Consider the following 392-nt stretch of genomic DNA (forward strand, 5'->3'; position numbering starts at 1 on the left):
CCCATACAAAGGTATGAAGTTTGAAGGGCTCCAAGGAAAATCGTAACCACAATGAGCCTCGACCGTCTCTAGCACTCGAAGTACCATCCATAACCACAGAGTCATTAGATGGGGACCGGTAAGAGCAGGACCGACAATGGTTGCGAATCCGAGGAACAGGATCTCGGCAGGGTGAGCATATTCTGATGTTAGTCCAAAAGGGGTAGCGTATCTGCACGTATAAGAACGATAAAACAGCCTAAGACGATTTTATCATGGAAGAAGGCAGCATATCCATGAATTTTCATTCGTAAATCTCGCTTACTCGTGATGCACGCTGTGGACGTTCTTGTACAGCCATTTGGTGTGTAAAATTCTATGGCCCCAGTAGAAAACAAAATCCTCCACAATAA

The 392-nt window shown here is 45.2% G+C and overlaps 1 protein-coding gene across 1 annotated transcript; it reads right to left on the reverse strand.

Annotated features, from left to right (window-relative positions):
• Window positions 1-6: 6 nt before the first annotated feature.
• Window positions 7-387, reverse strand: LOC111787329 (methylsterol monooxygenase 2-1; the record flags this gene model as incomplete). Its single annotated transcript, XM_023667361.1, has 2 exons — window positions 7-211; window positions 305-387. Coding segments are annotated over 2 exons (288 nt in total), but the record flags the coding sequence as incomplete, so codon positions are not given.
• Between the last annotated feature and the right edge of the window lie 5 nt (window positions 388-392).

Source organism: Cucurbita pepo, unplaced genomic scaffold (assembly GCF_002806865.2).
Source record: "Cucurbita pepo subsp. pepo cultivar mu-cu-16 unplaced genomic scaffold, ASM280686v2 Cp4.1_scaffold010611, whole genome shotgun sequence".
Classification (NCBI taxonomy): domain Eukaryota; kingdom Viridiplantae; phylum Streptophyta; class Magnoliopsida; order Cucurbitales; family Cucurbitaceae; genus Cucurbita; species Cucurbita pepo.